Source organism: Magallana gigas, chromosome 1 (assembly GCF_963853765.1).
Source record: "Magallana gigas chromosome 1, xbMagGiga1.1, whole genome shotgun sequence".
Classification (NCBI taxonomy): domain Eukaryota; kingdom Metazoa; phylum Mollusca; class Bivalvia; order Ostreida; family Ostreidae; genus Magallana; species Magallana gigas.
This window is the reverse complement of record NC_088853.1, coordinates 40,226,192-40,245,402: the sequence shown is the minus strand read 5'-3', so window position 1 is coordinate 40,245,402 and position 19,211 is coordinate 40,226,192. Positions and strand designations below refer to the sequence as shown.

Sequence of the window (19,211 nt, the reverse complement as noted above, 5' to 3'; positions counted from 1 at the left end):
CTGATAACATTAATAACACTCCTTCCCGTCCTTTAGGGGGAATAACTCCTGCATCTGTGACTAAAGAGAACGAAGAGGAGGTTCGTTATAGAGCTTATTTACAAAGGAACAAAAGACCAGGTGTTGTATCCAGAAAAAGTAAAAACTCTAAAATAGCAGAAAAAAAGAAACCTTATAAATTCAAAGTAGGTGATAAAGTTAGAATATCTCATTTGCGGCGGACATTTCAGAGAGAATACGACCAAAAATGGACGGGAGAAATTTTTAAGGTTTGTCGAAGATACCGTAGTCAAGGTTTGCCTGTCTACAAATTAAAAGACTTTGCTGAGGAATCTATAACTGGAACTTTTTATTCACAGGAACTTCAGAAAGTAAGCACAAGTGACAATTTTATCTGGAAGATCGATAAAATTCTAAAAGAACGAAAAAGAAAAGGAACAATAGAGATCCTGGTGTCCTGGCACCAATGGCCTGCTAAATTTAACTCTTGGATAAAAAAATCCGACATGCAAAACGTATAAATAGGACTGAACACTTTTATGATATTCATTATTTTCAAACATGAGCATCAGATTGGTTCTAAAATCTACTGATAGTCAACAGATTTATAGTGGTAATACGTCTTACGACTTTGTAGTTCATCTACCCAAGCCATTGTATCTACAAGGACATTGGACCGTTTCTCTGTTGGAGTTTAATTTGTCTACGGCATCCACTCAACCAGAATTATACGTCTGTAGCAATTTATGCCAAGATACTGTAGTGGGGGAGCGAGAATTACCTCTCTTGCGACTGGTAAATTATAAAAAAGCGGAAAATATCATTTATAATTTTCCTTACGAAATACCTTTGCGATTGGGGGAATTTCAAGACGTGAGGGTGTATATAAGGGACTCAAATAATCAACCCGCTTCATATTTGAAAGGTACGACCACTATTACACTACTGCTGAAAAAACGTTTATTTGAAATACAGTAATGGGTTCTACGTATGTGTCAGACCCTAGGGTGTGGAAAACATTTTATCAAAATATGTTCGAAGGAGGATTTAAACCTAGTAAATACAGAGGTCGGCAGACAGGTGGTGGAATAGGGGGTATGTTTTCCAAGAAACCGTACATGATTCCAGTCAACCCACATCTATCCCGGAAGGAACCGGCAGATCAAGTTGTGGGAAAACACGTGACGCCTATGGCAGCCGTAGAAGAGAGAGCCAAAGAAGAAATGAAAGAAGCCATCAAAGAGAAGATTCCTCACGTGTCGGAGAAGACTATAAAAGCACAAAAAAGGCTACCTGTTATCAAACCTAAGCCAACACTCAAAAAGAAAACACCTCAGAAAGGACTGAAGAGAAAACGAGACACAGGAGACAGTATTTTTAGCGGAGCCAAGAAAAAAGTCAAGCATCAATAAGAATGGCCTTTTTAAGCGACAAAATTACAGACATTGGACTTCCGGCAGAATTGGCTTTATTTACCGTTCCACCCAATCAAGTAGCGGTGGATAAAATTTATTTCAGTGAATGCAGACCTGTAAGTTCCTTCGATACGGAGGACGCTCCGATCGAGATATCGGTGCCTGGCCAGGGTAACGAGTACATAGACTTAAGAAGAAGCCGCCTGTACGTAAAATGTAAGATTGTTAAAACCGACGGTGCAGCCTTGGCATCACAGGAAAAAACGGGGATCATTAATCTGCCACTGCAAACCATGTGGTCTCAGATAGACACTTATATGAACGGAAAGCTTGTGTCCCTCAATACTAGCTACTATGCTTGGAAAGCCTACCTAAAACTTCTCCTTTCGAGTGGCAGTGATGTCTCTCAATCCCAGTTACAATCCCAACTGTACTATCCAGACGACGACGACATGGACAATCCGGACGCATACGGAGGCAACAACGGGGGCCTTAACAATCGCTATGCATTTACTCAAAACAGCCAAATATTTGACATGGAAGGTCCACTGTATGAGGATATATTCAGAACTGATAAATACTTGATCAATGGGGTAGATTTACACTTGAAACTGTTTAGAAACCCCGCTGCCTTTGTCTTGATGAGCAAAGAAGCCTCCCCTAGCTACAAGTTGCAGTTACTAGACGTGTCCTTTAAAGCATGCATGATTAAGGTGGACAGTGGAATTTTGATCAACCATGCTGAAATCTTGAAAGAGAAGACGGCCAAATACCCCCTGACTAGAACCGAAGTAAAAATGAGCACCTGTCCTAAAGGTTCTGGATCGTTTATTTGGCAGAACGTTTGGTCCAACACCTTACCAGCCAAAGCTGCATTCTGTTTCATTTCTCAGAAAGCCGTTAATGGAAATTATGAGAAGAACCCATTCAACTTTCAGAACTTGGCAGAAGAAATTGCACTTTACGTAAACGGGGAAAGCATGCCAGCCCGACCCATGAAAATTGACGTAGGGACCAATCAAAATTACGTGACACTTTTTGTCAATTTATTTGAAGCGGCTGAGAAATGGAACAAAGATGCCGGCTTGGAAGTCACAAGAAGCCAGTTTGGCAAAGGATATGCCATATATGCCTTTAATTTGGCACCAAGTGACCTGGGTGAAGAGTATTTAAACCTGGTGAGACAAGGAAACGTTAGACTTGAAGTCAAATTTGCTGCCGATACAACGGAAACCTTGAACTGTCTGGCTTACGCAGAATTTCCGGCCCTTTTGGAAGTGGACCAATCACGGGACATCAAATACACTAAAGTATGAATTCATCAGACATTGTGTGCATTGCCAAAGGACACGAGTTGCTTAGCAAATTTTTCAGAGGCGTATTTTCACCGGATACCTTACCAGAAAGAGTCCAAGCCTACCCTTCGGCCTACGTTTGTAATACAGATCCCTCTCATTTACCAGGGTCCCACTGGATAGTCATGTGGATAGACGGCTTCCGAACAGCGGAATTTTTTGACAGTTTTGGTCGACTTCCTGAACATTACGATATACGAATCAAAAACTTTTTAAATCATAATTCGAAAAAAATAAATTGTAATGAAATTCCAATTCAGAAAAAAAATGCCTTGACTTGTGGTTATCATGTACTATTTTATTTAATGATGAAATGTCAAAATTATACAATGAATGACATTGTACATATTCTTAAAATGCAGAATGATCCTGATGTTTTTGTGTATCAAACTATATCTCAACAAACGGAGTGCATTTAACCTTTGTATTTACCATAAATATGCATACGTTTTGTGAATAAAAAATGATGTAATCTATTTTTTTTATTCTATAAAAATAGTATGTATTGTAAAAATAAAATCAGTCTTAACTGAGGAATCAATGAACATGGAAGCTTGGTGGAAAGAGAGATCACTCTTACCCTTTAATTCTCCCGCCACAGCTATGATCGTGGGACCCACCATGAGTGGTAAAACTTCTCTTATTTACGAAATATTAAAACATGCCGATGGTATGTTTCAAACGCCACCCGAGCGAATAGTAATTGCATATACCGAATATCAACCTTTGTTCGAAGAAATGGAAAAAAACATCGATAGATTGATTTTGCATCAAGGGTTACCCTCTAAAGACCAGATCGATGAATGGAGCGAGGGTGTACAGCACACTGTCTTGGTGTTAGATGACATGATGATGCAAGTCGCCAAGAGCGAGGAATCTCTTAATTTATTTTGCGTGACGGCACACCATCGTCGAGTCAGTGTGTTCATGTTAGCTCAGAATCTATACATGCCTGGAAAGTTTGCCAGAACTATTTCTTTAAATTGTCATTATGTCATTCTCTTTCGTAATGTACGCGATTCTAGGCAGATCTTTACTTTTGGATCTCAGGTTTTTCCTTTAAGGTTGAAATATTTTAAAGAGGCTTACGACAAGGCCACATCTATACCCTTTGGATATTTGATAGTAGACATGAGTCCTAGGACTGAGGACAAGTACAGATTGCGCACGCGCATCTTACCTAACGAAGATACCATTGTTTATCTGCCTAAATAAATAAATTGTCTTTTTTGATTTTTTATCATTATTTCACAATGAACCGAACAGTAAAAACGCATTTATCATTTCTAGAATTGTTAAACGCTACGAACATGAAACAGCGACGAGCACTGTTGTCGACCATGACACCCTCTCAAATGCAGACTTTGTGTGAGGTGATGTTTAATGTTTACAAGGGGACCATTCCGGTCTCTAAGCAGTACATAAAAACTCTGTATCCGTACAAAAATGTCATAAGTACCCTTGTGAGCAGAACAGTGAACAAGTCTCAGCGTAAAAAGTTTTTGTTAAAGCATCAGAGCATCATACCTCGTCTGATCAAACCTGCGCTACATCTTTTTCAAAATGGCTCAAGAACTAGTTCTCGTTCCAAAAGAAAAATACCAAAAACTGACGCAAACAGAGAATCATCCCCCGAAGAGCATGGAGACAATCTTGGAACCGACGAAGGACCCACCCACTGACAAAGATATTCCTACTCAGATGCACGTTCTCGAAATCTTGGAACATGTTATTCCAAATAAATTTCATAATAAAGCCAAAGGATTGCTTAAATTCTTATCTCAGTATGGCGGTGACGTACTCTCTTGGAAAGATAACGGAAATTTGATTTACAAAGACAATGTTATTGAAGGCTCGCATATTACAGAATTGATCAAACATGCACTAACTCCTAATTCAAGAGGAACTCCTACCGGATATCGACAATTTTATGAAGCCTTAAAGGACATTCAAACCCCTACTTCATTCATCCACAATAAAGAAATGATGAAACCCTCTGGAGAACAGACTGGCAGTGGCTTAGTGGTTAAAAAACATACAAGCGGAGCACCTCCTAATTACAATCCTCCAAAAAGAAAGAGACTGATCAAGACAAAAATAAAGTGGTTAAAATTTTAATGAAACAATGCATCAATAAAAAATTACAAACGTACATATTTGATAATATATTGTTGTACAGACAACTGTATGTTTTTTAATAAACGTTTATAAAAAAATCGTTTTTAGTGATTTCTTTAAAAAACAAATAGAATAATATCAATTCATTCAAATTACATTTTTTCAATATGATGTAAAAAAAATTAATTTTAAACAATATAATTGTACTGTTCACATAATTTTGTTCACTACTACAATTACAATCAATATCCGTATGGTAAGGTGTCCCAAGTGTCACCTTGAATCACTCTTTTGTCATACACAATTTTGTATTTTTTTTCTTCATTTCGATTGTAAATAATATGCTGTTGCTTATGTCGCATAATTCTGTGTGGGTTAACAATCGTTGTACATGAACCTGTTGAATTGGAATGCTGACCCTGATCCGGCCTGAGCACCAAATCCAGCATGGAAGCAAAATTAAGTTTTAAACTGTTAACATAGTTTAGGGTAAATCCTTTGATTTTGCATACTTCTTTTCCTTCTGAAGTCCTGTAGGCGTAATTTTTAGGTCCTCCCGAAACAAATTCTGTAATGTATTCTTCAGGTTGTAACTCACTGGTAAGTTGACCAAGAAATGACCCGACTTTTGGTTCCTGATCTCCAGGTCTGCTGACGAAAATGACTGAATCCGTATCGAAATATAAGACTCTTCTATCCAGCATCTGTAACACTTCATACAGTTTAAGGCGGGCCCAGCAAGTTGTAAAAGTAGCAATAAATACGTTTGTTTGGTAATCTTCTTTAGTAAAATTTTCTTTTTGCTGCCACGAAACTTGAATAATTTCTTTACTGACAATGTGAAAATTCGAGACTTCTTTGGAAGGATCCGATAATAGCTGAAAAAATTTGTCAGCCTCTCTTTCGTGAAAAAATGTCGTCTGCTGCATGTTGAGTCGTTGGCCAAACTTTCCCCAAAACGAATTCAGCAGTAGTTTAGCAATCGATCTCAGAGCAGGGTTTTTGGTAATGTTCTCTCGTTCGAGTTGAATACCTTCTCGAAGAGCGTATTCTTCCATGTACTTCACTGCGTCTTCCTCGGTATGCACCCGCTCAGGCCAGCCACTGGCTTCTTGTTTGATCTTTAAAAATAGGTTGATATATTCGCCAAACAGACCATTGCTTTTAGTCTCTGCATTGTACTGTGAAGTTTCATCCCAATGATAGACCTCGTATATCTGTAGAATTTGGTAACCGCATTCTATGGCTTTTTCAATTTCTGGTGTACAAAATACTCCTGTAATTGCTCGGTCTTCGTCTCCGCACTGACATGGATTTTGTTGTTGTTGCTCGCAGCAGGTACGACACAGAGCAAAAGTTAATTTTCCGTTAATTTTTTGAGGCAACACGGGGTGATACAATTGTCTAGGAGGTAAAATTTTGACTTTGACCAACCCAAAATAGTCTGTAATTTCCGTAAAATTGCTTGTAATGATTTTTGGTTCTTTTACGGGATATCTACCATACTTGTTGACCGAGGGGTAAAGAGAGCAAAAATCAAGATAGTGGATTTTTTCACCTTCCTTGACCTGGTAGTACATTTTAACAGCATTTGTTCTTCCTCCAAAGAAAGATTTTCGAGGGTCTAACCTTTCTTGCAGGTTTAGGGAATGAACATAATCAGATGCGTCTTGGTTCTGGTTCAGGAAGTTTTCAAAATCATGCTCCCAAATGTAGACATATTTCATGCCCAGCGATTGAATGTATTCTCTCTTTTTTAAAGTCATGGTCAGTAACTCGTTCATGGAGTGTTTGGTTCTTATATGTTTAAGTTGCTGACGCTGAGTAGGAAAACATGTGGGACATCCGTGCCAGTAACACCCATGAAATTCGTATGCAGTGTTGGTTTCGGGGCAGTATCCATCTAATAAGTATTTGGTACCCGGCAGTCGAAATTCACCCTCATTTAAGGCATGCTGTATGTAGAGACGGTGCCCTGTCTTTTTGAAATGATCTTCTTGTATCCATGAGAGCCACTGTATCGATACGCAACTATATTGTCCGAGAAAAGGGGCATAACCCGTGGAAGGGATTTGTGAAATAGGTGAACTAACAAATTCAGATTCTTCTATTACGTATTCTTGATTCTGTAACTCTTCACCCGTAACCCAATGTTCCTTGAATAAAATGGAAAAGTCCCCTTGCAGTCGGCGGGCCTGTAGCCAATCACTTATTCCATCATTGCCTCTAACTTTGACACGCCATTCTTCTTGAAGAAATTTGCTTTTAAACACTTCCATGCAAACCCCAGCAATGGTCGTGCATTGAAAAGGATCCACGCCTCCCATTAATTTTTTCTCTGGCATTTCATCCTCAAATACCACTTCTTCTTTTCCTGTGATTTTCATAAGAATTTCTCTGAATTTCAAACAAGCTTGTCTGAGTATGTCCACATCACTACGGCAGTAATCTAAAATTTCTCGATCAAAGTCAAAGATCATGTTTTTCTCCAATTTATCCTGATGCCAGATTAGAAAGTCTTTGCGTTCTTTAGCATTCATCATGTCACTTCCGTAAAAATGAGCTGCAGGGTAGGATCCAACATAGTAGGCATTACCTTTAGTGTTAAAGAAATGAGGGAAGTACCCTTTCTTTAGCTCTCGTAAACCGAATGCCTTGGGTAGTTCAGCTAATCTCATGGGAAGAAAATTGAGGGAATCTAATATTTTTATATTAAGTCCTCTTTGAACATGTAAGTACATGATTTTTGATCCAGCATAGATAATTTTTGGAATGATGGAATTGGCTAATAGGTACTCTAGTAAAAAATATCCATCATAGCCCTTCATGTTGTGAGCAATAGCTGTAAAGTCTTTGTGAGTTTCAGTGAACAACCACAAACCAAAGGCATTAGCAGTTTGATCTCCTCGAAATACTATTTCTCGAAATCCGCATGTATTTTTACATGGTGGGTTAATAAAAGTCTGTTCATTTTTTTTATTACATTTTTTGCATCTAGTTCCACAGTTATCGCATTTAGAATTTGGTGTGAGTTCTTGATTGCAGCATTCCTCACACACTGTTTGAGCCACTACCAAGTTGGGTTTGTGCTGAGATTTACCACACCAAGACTGATGACAGTTTACACATTTACAGCATTCCATGCAGGGTTCGGGGCTGTTACTGCATTGAACACATTCATCATTTCTTTCCATTGAGTATCCATCTTTACAATGCAAAAGATCTTCTTGTATACATTCAAAGTCAAAAAAAATATATCTGGGTTTTTTCTCTTTACATTCTCTTGACCTCATGTAGCACAAATGAGATCCTGTTACAAATCGTTTACATGCTTCACACTGCCATTCTCCGCAAATATGATCCTCTGGTTTTCTTTTGCATCTATCTAAAGTTTTTTTACAAACCACACATTTCCACCATCGATCACACTGAGATGATTTTGACCTCCCACTTTTTATCTTATGACAATTAAAACAATCCAGAGATCTACAAACCATGTGACAATGTCGACAACTTAATTCGTGTTTTACAAAACAAGATTTTTTTCTTTTACACACAATGCAACTTGATTGACACTGATGCAGCTTTTGATAGGGTTTCAAACATTCATGGCAAAATTTGGATTGAGAAAAGAACCCACAAACATTAACAATAGTATCAAAATGTGCGTTTCCATTTTGCTCAGAATGATATAAAAAAATACGATCTTTTTTCGGAATTTCTGACCCTTGCTCATCTTCACTGACATCTTTTGGAGCAGTTCGTATGAATTTGTTACCAGTAGTGGCACTGACAACTAGAATATCAACATTCAATACGTTCTCAAAAGCATGAATGTCTTGAATGGACAGACGTCTCTCACTGCTTACATTGGCTTTCTGGCATAACAAAATGGCTAATTTTTTTTGACGTTCATTATTTCTTTTGTTGTGCTTCATTAATTCTTTGTAGAACCAAATAGGACATTTCTGCAATTCCATTACTTTTTCTTCTATTGTTCCTTTGTCACCTTGGTGTGCTAATTTCTGCCAATCAGATGTTGGAATTTGATGTAATTTGAGAAACCCCATGCAAATGCTTCGAGCAAGGCATAATTCATCTGTGTTTTGAATTTTGATACATGATCTTTTGATTCTGAGAGAATCATTGCTGCTACCAACTTTGTTAATATGTTTGCCTTTTGTACCGCCCTTTGGAACTTTAATAAACCCCACATTTAAATAAAAACTTTTATCTAGAGAAAGATTTTCATGGCTGATTAAGACATTTTGTAAGTTCTCCATCACACTTTTTCCAGTAAGATCTTTCAAGGGCCTTAGCGGTACATACACAGGATTGTACAATCCCATGTGATGAATGATGACTCGTCCAAGATCCAAAAAAGGGTCAAGTCCTCTAGCTGTTTCATTGAGAATGTTGTCAAACATATCTTCTAAATCACGAAGCAGGTCAGTCAGCCTCATTCCTTGTTCAGGGTTTTCTGCATTAAATCGAATATTGTAGTTTATATCGATAGCATTATTTTTCATTATAGTTCGTTCTCCTACTTTTTGAATGGTATATGGTATTTTTTTCACACCGCCAAAACCAATTTGAGATGGGTTGGTTCTAGTAGAGGTTGATGCTTCATCGGTTTCCATGGAATCAGGAGCCATTTCTTGATCTGCAACATGGTCCTCTTCCATAGGTTCACATGTTAAATTGGGAATCAACGGGGACCATGGACCTTCACCGGTGTAATCCATTTGATCCAAATCATGAGCTAATTCGTGAAACATCAGGTCGTGTTCATTGCTCATTACTTTATCACAATGGCGGCATTGATGTTCTTGATCCTACAAAACACGGTTTAAAATTTTTATAATAAAATGGTTTTTTGTGAAATTGTTCTTGTCTTTATGCGTAATGTATTAATCTGTATTACAAAGAATATAGGGTGAGTTCACCATGCATCACACAAACTTAAACAGTAGAGGCTGAAAAAAATTTCTTATTTTCATGCAAAAATGTAGAAGTTCAGAAAAATAAATTCATTATATTACTGTTTTTGATTTGTTTTAAGTTTACAGTCTGGAATTTAGACCAGTGCCTTTGTAATGAATATTTTGTCAATGAGGGAATCTTTTATCGTGCCAACACCTACAGGAATTTTGGATTTAAAAAATGTTCTATCTTCAAACATATAAAGCTTGGGTCAACAAAAAAGTGGTTGTATCAATTATTTTTAAAAATTATTGTACTACACATTTTGAGGTATATCGCATGGAATGTGTACCTTGTTAACTATAAGAGAAAAAAACATGCACTGAAATCTCTTCAATGCATGGCTAATTTGTGTCCAATTACTTGATAAACTCACCTGCAATTCTTTTTATAGTGTGACTCATTTATAAACAAGGGTGAGTGTATTTGCTTTGAAATATGCAATGTAATAATATTCCATTTTTCTTCAGTGTTGCAGGTTATCAATAAAAAAAGCAAGTAAAAAAATAATAACTGTTTTTGAATGGAATGTTGCCCCCTTTTCACCGTCATGATGAAGCTCGTGTTCACTCTCGTGTCTTTGACCTTCGTTGTCATCGTCAAACAATAATCCGCAGTATCCGCATAAGAAGAAGGTGTTCATCTAGTTTAAAAATATTCATGTGTACTCATAAAATGAACATGCAATTTAATCTCAATAGTGTAATGGTCTTTTTTTTTATGATTTTACTACTTACTTCTACTTTCTTGATTAATCCGGAAACAATAATTCAATTATAATTTTAAAATTGAAAACGTTTAGGGATGTGATATTTCCGTAATTCATAGTAAGATGAAATCGTTGATTTTTACTATTAATATTCTAAACTGAGTAAAAATGTATTATTATGTAATTAAGATTAGTTACTGGTAACAATTATATATCATTACCGGGTCATCATCATCATTATTCGATAGCATTGGACGGTTATGTCCATCTTCATGCATTTGACCTTCAAGGTGATTCTTAAATATCAAGCCGCAGTACTTGCATAGGAAATCTGACATCTATATAAAAAAAAGATGAACATATTCTGATTCTTTTTTTTTTGCTTTTCAAATATTTATTTCTTTTTTCTTAAAGTCATCATTGCCTGTTGTTTTTTCCCCTTTTTTATCACTGCAAAAAGAACGATAACTCTACAACCTGGCTTTTCAAATTATCTTTCCCTTCTCCATAGAACAACAGAAAAAAAGATAGTTTTTTTTACGAAATTTATTAAATGGATGACCATGCATCGTATAACTACAATATAAAATATACACATGATATTATACTACAATAAACAGCAAAAAATGGTATCTTAAGAAATTAATTACATAATATAAAATTACACCAAATATTTTGAAAAATAGTTTTATAAGTTTTGGTAAAAAAAAAAGACTAGAATTACGAAATGGCACCTACTGTAGTATAATATCATATTTTTAAAGTAAAAATTAAAAAACAATTTGGCACATCAATGTGCACATGTAAAAATTTGTAAAACAAAATTAAAAAAACATAAAAAAATCAATTTAACATAATGACACCTGATGTTTCGCCTAGTTTTTACAAATTAGTCACATCCTTAATTTTATTTTTTAAAAAAATACATCACCATGTATAAGTATATACATTTTTTAAATTTTAGTAAAACAAAAAGTGGCGTGTAATTACATAACACAACCATACAAATCTACTCATTGTTAAGTTTACAAAATAATTCAAATGTATACTTATTGTTAAACTCAGCCATACATATATACTTATTGTAAAGCTTACAAAAAAAATAATTCAATGTATACTTATTGTTAAGTTAACAAAATAATTCAAATAATGTAGCAAAACTATCAAATCTTTTTAAATACTTCATAGAATAAATGTTAACATTCTGTATTTTGATGTTTCGACAGTTCCTGCAGTAGCTTATCTTTACTTTTAGATAAAAAATTACCCCAAAATTTCCAAAATAAAAAAAATTTGAGTCTGTAAACAAAATTTCCTAAAAAATACCCCTACCATCCCCAGAAAAAAAATAAGTCTATTAAAAAATTTTCCAAAAATCACCCCCTTCCCAAAAAAAAACTGAGTTATAAAAAATGATTTAATCTTTTTTCTTTTGTACCATTGATCTCGTTACCCTTCTATTTATATTACCAAATGTTGACATTTCACAGTGTTCTTCATAATATGGTTTAGAAGAAGCTGCTGCAGGAACCGTTGAAACATCAAATAATGATATCTCTGAACTTGATGTACTGGTTGAAAACAATGAGGGTGTATGTAATGGCGTTGACATGTCAATACTTAAAGGTGGTGAAGGTGGAGTATAGATAGGGGATTCCTGGATAAATGGTATTGGTGAAGGTAATCTATGGACGGTAGTGTGGCGTTTTCTTCTAATGACAATAAATATGATGGTGATGATAAGGCAGATGGAAATGGAAATGGATGTGACTGAAAAAAAAATTAAAGTTTGGTTATTATAGTCTTGGTAATTGGTTCCAGATATAATTCATTTTCTGATACTGATACAATAGATGCAATAGATGCATAATCATTACTAAAAGATGAATCAGAAAAATATTCATCCATATCAATATTGTTTGATTCATAAGAGTTTAAAATACAGGTTTCTTTATAAACACCAGCCATATTTATGGCTTTTTGTCTAGTATCAAACTGCTTTTTTTGAGAATAAATGATAAATCTATAAATACTTATTGGAAGAAACAACACAAGTAAAAATAAAAAGTAAAGGTAATTTAAATTCATATGATAAGTATTTGATTGCAAATTACCTAATATGAGTGTAGTAGAACTAGGCGAAACATCAGGTGGTGTTGAACCAGTAGAGGAGGGGTGGGTAGAATTACCTATTCTACCTGTAAACCTCGACCCCTCCTCTACTGGTGTCGTGGCCTCCTCCTCCCGGCCTGGGTAGAGGTGGCGGCCCCCGGTGGTCTCCACACCGGCCTCCTCCTGTGGGCTGGAACTCCCTGGGGTGGTGGTGGTGGTGGTGGGCGTACCACTACTGGGTGTGGGGGTCCTCTGGAGGCCGGTGTGGAAGTGGCGGCCCCCGGTGGCCGCCACGCTCGTCGCTGAGGCCTCGCTGGTGGCTGGGGCCTGGCTGGTGGCTGGGGCCTCGCTCCTCTGAGTCTCTGAGGGCTCACTGGTATCCTGAATGGGGAGGGTGGTGGAGACAGGCTCACCGGAGGGGACGGGGTCCTCGGAGGGAGATGAACTACGATCATCCCCTCCGGTGGCGCTGCTGGTTGTCGTCTCATCGGCCTCACGACTGCTATTGGGCGGTTCTTCAAAACAAAAAAAATATATACATATTAAATATGCATTGCTTTAATATTTTTGCTCTTTTAAGTGAAATTGTTTTTTTAATCATAAAAAATCTAAATATTCTGACATAGTGTGTGAAAATCATGGTGTGAATGTTTTTTTATCGAAATTTGGCCCCCACGTGCGTAATCATGTTACCAAAAAAATCGATGATGAAATTCGAATGGTAAATCGAGTTGAGAAAAAATATGTAGGTATTTTTTATGACAAAACACAAGGTATTCTCTTCTTTATCTGTTAACTTTCTTCAGTTTATTCCTTTTCCCCACCCTTCAATGATGCAATGCATCAACTAAAAAAAAATGTGACCTCGTGTTCCGTAAATTAAATCGCGGGGTATGACAATTTGACAGGTAACCGTCGTCTGCAATCCGATCTTTTAATGGGAAAATAAATGGGTCGTGAGTTAAGTACATTAAACACCTTTCACAATCTAACAAGTATTTTCATTCCATCAAGCCCCCAATATTAAAATATAAAATTCTAAGTGTCGGGATGACAATCCACATGTCATCTACCTACCATTTTGCTTCGAAGAATGCGCGCTCAATAAAGTTCAATAGTTGAAGAGGGATGACGTAAAACCCGACATTTTTCCGAAATAGTCTTCTCACCCCATAATTATTTTTTTTACTTATAAAATAGCATAGGTTTTTTTTATTTTATACTTAATTTTAACATTTCTTTTATTTTAGATTTTTATTTAAATTTTTAAACAGTTACAAATTCATACCCCCCCCCCTTTTTTTTGTAAATATTTTTTTTACATAAAAAATATGATATCTTTGAATAAATATTGTCAAAAACATACCTTGACATGGCATCCTTGTAAAGGCTGTGGAGCTCTGCTGATGGACAATTATTTTCTCTGAAGCAAATATTCTGTGGGTAGCGCGGCCAATGTCCACAATCTTGTTGTCTGCCACCCCGCACAGAGAAATACAGGAACATGGATCCCTCTTCACGCAATCAAACCCGCGAGTGGTTTCCCGACAACAACGGTTCACATTATTACATTGTTGGACCGACAGTCCAACAATTCCGAAAAGGAGAAAAACAGCAAATTGCATTTTTACAATTCAACACGTAATAAAAGATACTCGGTGTGAAATGAAGTCAAAGTGCGGTACTGATAAAATTTTTACCTTTACTTATATAGTTTAATTGTGACCCTCATAACATTAGAGGGTCAAAAACGATAATGGAGAATCGGGTGTAGTAATTGATCCTATAATTGAAGAACCCCCAAAGTTTCAAAACTTGAAGAGAGCTGACCTATACATGATGACATAAAATGTGCCCTTTTTTTAGCAACAGTTCATTGTATTAAGTGAAGTGTAGTAAATCTGTGTTAAAATAAATTGAACTAGCACAATTATTTGTCAACCGAAATCACTAATACAAAAATATTGAATAAAAGTAGAAATTAACTTGACCCATTAGGTCAAAAAAGTTTCTAATCGAGCTGATTTTATTGTAAATGCAATTACTTTTATTAGGTCAAACCTTTCCAAAAGAAGTGAAAAAATACAAAGTCAGCAGCTTTGTGCCCTTTTACCAGAGTCAAAGCATATCACATCCATGGGTTGATTCATTCTTACAATTAATTGCAAAAAAAAAAGGGGGGGGGGGTGAGGGGTGATTTGCACTTCTCATTCAATAATGTCATCCTATTTAAAAAGTATTTCACTTATTCAGCATTTTCTTAAATATACGCAAAAAAATTTAAACTAATGTTACAAAACCCATTACCAATGTATCAAGTATTGTATTCAATTTTTGAAAACTATGCGTTTCTCTTTCAATTTTTGAAATCGATGTCATCTTAACAAAAAAAAATTCTTTCTCGTCACGTTACACATCATTATAAGTACAATCTTATCAAACTTTGAAAGGGTTACGGTATCAATTTTATCTACACCCGTAGGATAATATACATATCATTAACCTGTTTCAATACACTGTACCAGCTGCAAAGAACTCATTTTCTGCATCCAATCAGAAAAAGTAAAATAGTTTTTGGAGGGAAATTTAACATTTACAATGTATAACAAGACAGCACAAATATCCAATCAGAAAATCTTACGCTGTACTAATTGCAAAGAATTTGTTTTTTTGTATCCAATGAGTAGGAGTAAAATAGTTTTTGGAGGGAAATTCAACATTCACAATATATAACAAAATCAAACCAATATCCAATCAGAAAAAACTTAAACAGTACAAAAAATTGGAGGGAAAATGCATCTCTTTTTTATAAAAATCAAATTAAATTTTAAGAAAATCACCTTGCAATCTTAAACCCAATAGGACAAGTTCATTTTTTTTCTGACCAGATCTGAACAATTCAATTCACCCTCCAAAAAAAAATGGAAGTAATTATTATGTAAGTAGTTTTTTTTTACATCTATGCAGATTTTATTTTATTTATTTTTGTCTTTATTTATCCTTTTAAATTTTTAATATTCATTTCTTCATTTTTTTTTAGAAATGACTTGACAGCTAATAACAGCATTACCATACAGTTTACAGAAAATACCATGCATTTCACAGTCGGGTATGCGTTTTATTTAAAGCAAATGAAAAAAAGGATAATTTAATATAGAAAAAAATATTTAAAAAAAACTTTATACAAAACAATTTTTTTTCTACCGAATGTTTTTCTTTGTTTAATTTTCACTTATTTTAAGCACAAAATATAAACTTATGTAACATTGACCCTCCTCTTTTTTATATAATTACAGTAACTCCAATCTCCCCTTAAAATCAACCAAAGAAGTAGGTACTTCTTGTGAAGGTCTACAGCAATTCAGAAATAAAGAAACACAACATCAAGAAACAGAAGAAGAAGAAGAAAAAGAAGAAGAAGAAGAAGAAGAAGAAGAAGAAGAGCAAACGGCAGAACAAATGGAAATTGACATTGACGGTGTTATATTGGAGAGGATGATTCATAGACAAGAAGAGTTAAAAGAAGAGAAAGAAGAAATTGAAAGACGCTTAACAGACTTACAATCGAGAGTTGATAACATTGAACAAGAACTTGAGGATATCATGTATTTAATGGATTAACGGGAAATTTTCGCAGTGCTTGTATAGTTTGTAGAGTTACCTCTCTTTTCTCATCATTAAGTAATTTATCATGATTTAAAAACTTACCTTTTCCACTGATGTCTAGATGTGAAATGAAAAATACCTATATCTCAAAAAAGAATTTTGCCTTATATATATATGTCTGTATTTATCATTTCTAAAAATATTCTTTGTAAAAAATACGTATAAGGACATTATTATTTCATCACGTTTATGCAATACCGTTCACTTATTTTTTTTTTAGACATTATAACAAATGATAGCAATTATGTTCTATATATAAAACCTATTCTTATAAAAATTATGTTTTTTTTTAAAAAAAAATGTTATATAAAAAATATTGAACATAATTTTAATTTGTTTTCTTCTTAAAAAGCATATAATTTCCGTTATTTTTTTCAATTTTCTTGCTTCCTACAGTTATTTATCACAAACTTAACTGATTAAGCATATGAAAAAATTAACTGTAGGTTGTCAAGAAAAAATCTTTCATTATACAGTACATTCGGTGGGAAAAAAAACCTTTTCACCTACTGTACTCGAATAATACTTTTCCTCTAATGCACACGTTTCATTGTATTAGAGACATCTTTTCGAAAAATTTGGTGGCCGTTAAAACGACCGTTGAAATATTTGAGCTTCAAAGAAGCTACTGTTCTTTTCTCTTGTCTTCTTCTTCTTCCTTCTTCTCCTTTACTTCTTCTTTCTCTTCTACTTCTTCTTCTTCTTCTGCTACTTCTTCTTTTTCTTCTTCTTCTTCTTTTTTTTCTTCTTTTTGGTCTTGTAGATTTTGTAAGTACTGTTCGTACTTATAATCAAACATATACACTAGTCTACCATCAATGTCTCTTAACCTCCCAGAAGGATAGGGATCCATTGCTATTTCCCAATCCCAGTCTTCATGCTCAGGGATTGGTAAAGCAGTATCCAGCCCGCTTACCGCAGCCGAAGGAGTTGAATCGTTTGGTGTTAAGGGCATTTTAAAAAATGATAAAAAATTGTAACTACTCTTTAAAATATACCCTAAATTTTTTTAATATACACCCTTTTTTAATGTTCAAGTGCGCATGCTACATCACCTCATTTTTTCATGTAATTTTTTTTATTAAAATATCTCTCTCTCTGTGCACAGGTAAGTACACCTTATTTTCACTGTTTGCTCAAAATAGGTCATCCAAATCGATCTATTTTTTCTAAATAAAATTCACGTATTGCTTAATATCATCTATTTTACGTTATCGATACTACAGCGCATGCTCTCAAACCATAGAATCATCTTATGGTTTCGTCATAACCTAAAACCTCCTACTTTTTTTACACATGCTCACTAAATCTGTATATTCAACCTCCCTTTCTAAAAGCAACCAATGAGAACACGACCTCTATAAATTTACTGCTCTAAAAAGTCCCCCTCTATAGGGCCTCAATAGTAACTACGTCATCACCTCTATATCCAGTCCACCAATGAGAACACGACCTCTATATTGCTACCTTTTCTAAAAATAGTGATGAAAAATCACCTCTATAATACAACCTCTCTAAAACAACCAATCAGAAACGACCTCTATAAATGCATAATTACGTCATCACCTATACCTCCACCTCTATAAGGTACTATATGCAGCACACAATGTAAGTTTTAAAAAATTGAATTATCTTCTGACCCCCCCCCCCCCCCCCGATCCTCCGATCCGTGCATGTATTAAAAACTCAGAATCCAATTATCATACGAAATATAGCAACTCATCCAATTAAAAGGGGGAATTATTTATATATATTTCAATATCAATGTTTTAGTAACTAAATATTTAATTAGGTTTTTTTTTTACAATGAATTTAATTTTATCAATATTATCTAATAAATATTAGTTAACATGTTACATTAAAGTTTTAAAATTCAGAGAATTTAAAACAATGTATAATTACAATTTATAGATATAAAAAAACCCACTATATTGCTCAGCATACTGAATTTAGATAAGATAACCAACTGGTCTGGACTTTAAAATGTCTTTGAAGTTTTACTTCACAGGAAGATCAGTGAGTCGGTGTCTGTGTATAGTATACATACTTTCAGTAGATCAAAAGGTGTGAGTGTCGCAATATTCAACCTTGTAAATTGTCAGTCTGACACCTTGTTCAAGATATTATGTAGTTCCCTTATAGGGGTATATGTGGTCTTGAGAGTATTAAATCCAGTTGAAATATGTATTTTTAAAAATATGACATTAATGAATAAACAAAATAATCTTTATATTCATCATTTTAGACGCGTTTTTTATCATTTAAATCAAGTCGGGTATTATACATGTTAAATATGTATAAATCCTCCCCCCTCCCCCAGCAGTCGCTGATATCAAAATAAGTACATTGTATAGTGTTAAATTAAAAATGGAATGTGGTGATAACGAACACTGTTCAAATAATATTTCACTCTGTTACGGTACTTTAAATTATATACTTTGGAATTTTAACACTGTTCGTTATCACCAGTGTCATACATCTACATGTACCTTCTCTTGCACGGCTTAGAATGTTGTCATGATATAGTTACATAGTTTTAATAAGAAAAAAATATATCACCTCTCTCTCTCTCTCTCTCTCTCTCTCTCTCTCTCTCTCTCTCTCTCTCTCTCTCTCTTATGTTGTAACTATCTTCCCAAATGTTTATGGAACAAGGTCAGGAAGGCATAAACACCCCCTGCATCACAATTTAATTTTAGCATCTCTTCAAAGCGACATTTCAATTAATAGGCAAACATATTTATTTTCTCTTTCCGTAATAGGTAAATTGTGTACAGGTCGGATAAATAAGAAAAATATTTCTATTATTCAGTAATAGAAACTACGCAATTTATATTTGAATCATGTTAAATG

The 19,211-nt window shown here is 34.9% G+C and overlaps 1 protein-coding gene and 1 long non-coding RNA gene across 2 annotated transcripts in view; one reads left to right on the top strand and one right to left on the bottom strand.

Moving 5' to 3' along the window:
- The window catches only part of LOC136273786 (uncharacterized), a 194,663-nt gene that overhangs the window by 56,495 nt on the left and 118,957 nt on the right, over positions 1 to 19,211 (top strand). The window lies entirely within an intron of this gene.
- Positions 4,885 to 10,603, bottom strand: LOC117687131 (uncharacterized). The gene is made up of 2 exons (XM_066067148.1): positions 10,386 to 10,603; positions 4,885 to 9,723 (listed from the first exon to the last, which is right to left on the bottom strand). Exons 1-2 carry the CDS (start codon positions 10,512 to 10,514, stop codon positions 5,131 to 5,133), a joined length of 4,722 nt encoding a protein of 1,573 aa, XP_065923220.1. The 5' UTR covers positions 10,515 to 10,603; the 3' UTR covers positions 4,885 to 5,130.